This window comes from Austrofundulus limnaeus, unplaced genomic scaffold, assembly GCF_001266775.1.
Source record: "Austrofundulus limnaeus strain Quisiro unplaced genomic scaffold, Austrofundulus_limnaeus-1.0 Scaffold35, whole genome shotgun sequence".
Classification (NCBI taxonomy): Eukaryota; Metazoa; Chordata; class Actinopteri; order Cyprinodontiformes; family Rivulidae; genus Austrofundulus; species Austrofundulus limnaeus.
Genome location: NW_013952437.1, coordinates 830,675 through 831,792, shown reverse-complemented (window position 1 = coordinate 831,792; position 1,118 = coordinate 830,675). Strand labels below are relative to the sequence as shown.

At 41.6% G+C, this 1,118-nt stretch overlaps 1 protein-coding gene across 3 annotated transcripts in view; it reads left to right on the top strand.

The window, feature by feature from the left end:
- The first annotated feature begins 31 nt into the window (after nucleotides 1–31).
- The window catches only part of erc2 (ELKS/RAB6-interacting/CAST family member 2), a 27,202-nt gene continuing 26,115 nt past the window's right edge, over nucleotides 32–1,118 (top strand). Inside the window, exons 1-2 of one of the 3 annotated variants that reach the window (XM_014006225.1) lie at nucleotides 32–317; nucleotides 621–776. In XM_014006225.1, the coding sequence (XP_013861679.1) occupies nucleotides 294–317; nucleotides 621–776 (180 nt within the window). In that variant the 5' untranslated portion in view covers nucleotides 32–293. Of the gene's footprint in view, nucleotides 352–620; nucleotides 777–1,118 lie in introns of all 3 variants that reach the window. The other 2 variants (XM_014006226.1, XM_014006227.1) reach the window with 2 other exon arrangements.

The following is a 1,118-nucleotide window of genomic DNA, read 5'->3' as shown; positions in this document are numbered from 1 at the left end:
GAGAGAGAGAGAGAGAGAGAGAGAGAGAGAGAGAGAGAGAGAGAAAGGAAGGCGCAAGGTTGCTCTGTGCTCTGCTGGAGAGAGAGATGAACCATGGCTAATCTTAAAGACGTGATATTATTTATTTAAAAAGCTATGAAGCTAAAGCTGCACTCCCAGTCCCAGTCCAGAGACTTGATTCTGCATTTTCTCTGCAAGCAACTACGGCTAAAGCTACTTTTCCTCCTCTTTTTTTTCTTCCCCTCCCTCCTCTGTACGTTTCTCTTCATTCCTGGCGGATCAATCTGTGCTGGATGTGCGCTCAATATTTCCCAATGGTGATTAATCCTTTGAGCCGCTGCAAGGAGCTGGGTAGAAAGCTTTTGATTTCACCGACAGATACTGCAGTTGCTCTCAGCCGGACCAAAGAGCTTCTTCCTCTCACTCTTTATCTCGCTCCATCTACACGTTTCTCCCTCTCTTTTTTTTATTCTCGCTGTCTGTCCTAATCATTTTCATCACATTCACTCCGTTCCTTCCTGGACTCTTGTCTGTAGTTCAGGGTTTATTTTGCAGCATGCAACTCACGGAGACGCCAGTCTTGGTTTTGAGGTGTGTCTCCTCCACATGTTTGTGTGCAGGACACCAAAATTGCCTCCTTGGAGCGCAACATTCGAGATCTGGAGGATGAGATCCAGATGCTGAAGGCGAACAGTTTACTGAACACGGAGGACCGAGAGGAAGAGATCAAACAGATGGAGGTCTACAAGAACCACTCAAAGTTTATGAAGACGAAGGTAGAGTCAGTCGGCACTGTGCATGTGTTTAGAACGGCAGCGAAACGATGACATGTTGTTAAAACGGATGATGTAGACAGGATCTGTTACTTTAATAAGCTGTCTTTTTTCTTCTTTAATTACATTCATGCTAAAGTAGTTTTAAAGCCTTTTTCTCCATAACTGTGTGTGAATAAAATTATCTAGTCCTTATTTGAATAATGAAACTAGCAATCCTTGAAGAAACGCCTGCTGCCAAAGTTTTAAACAAAAATCTTAAGATAAGATAAGATAAGATAAGATAAGATAAGATAAGATAAGATAAGATAAGATAAGATAAGATAAGATAAGATAAGATAAGAT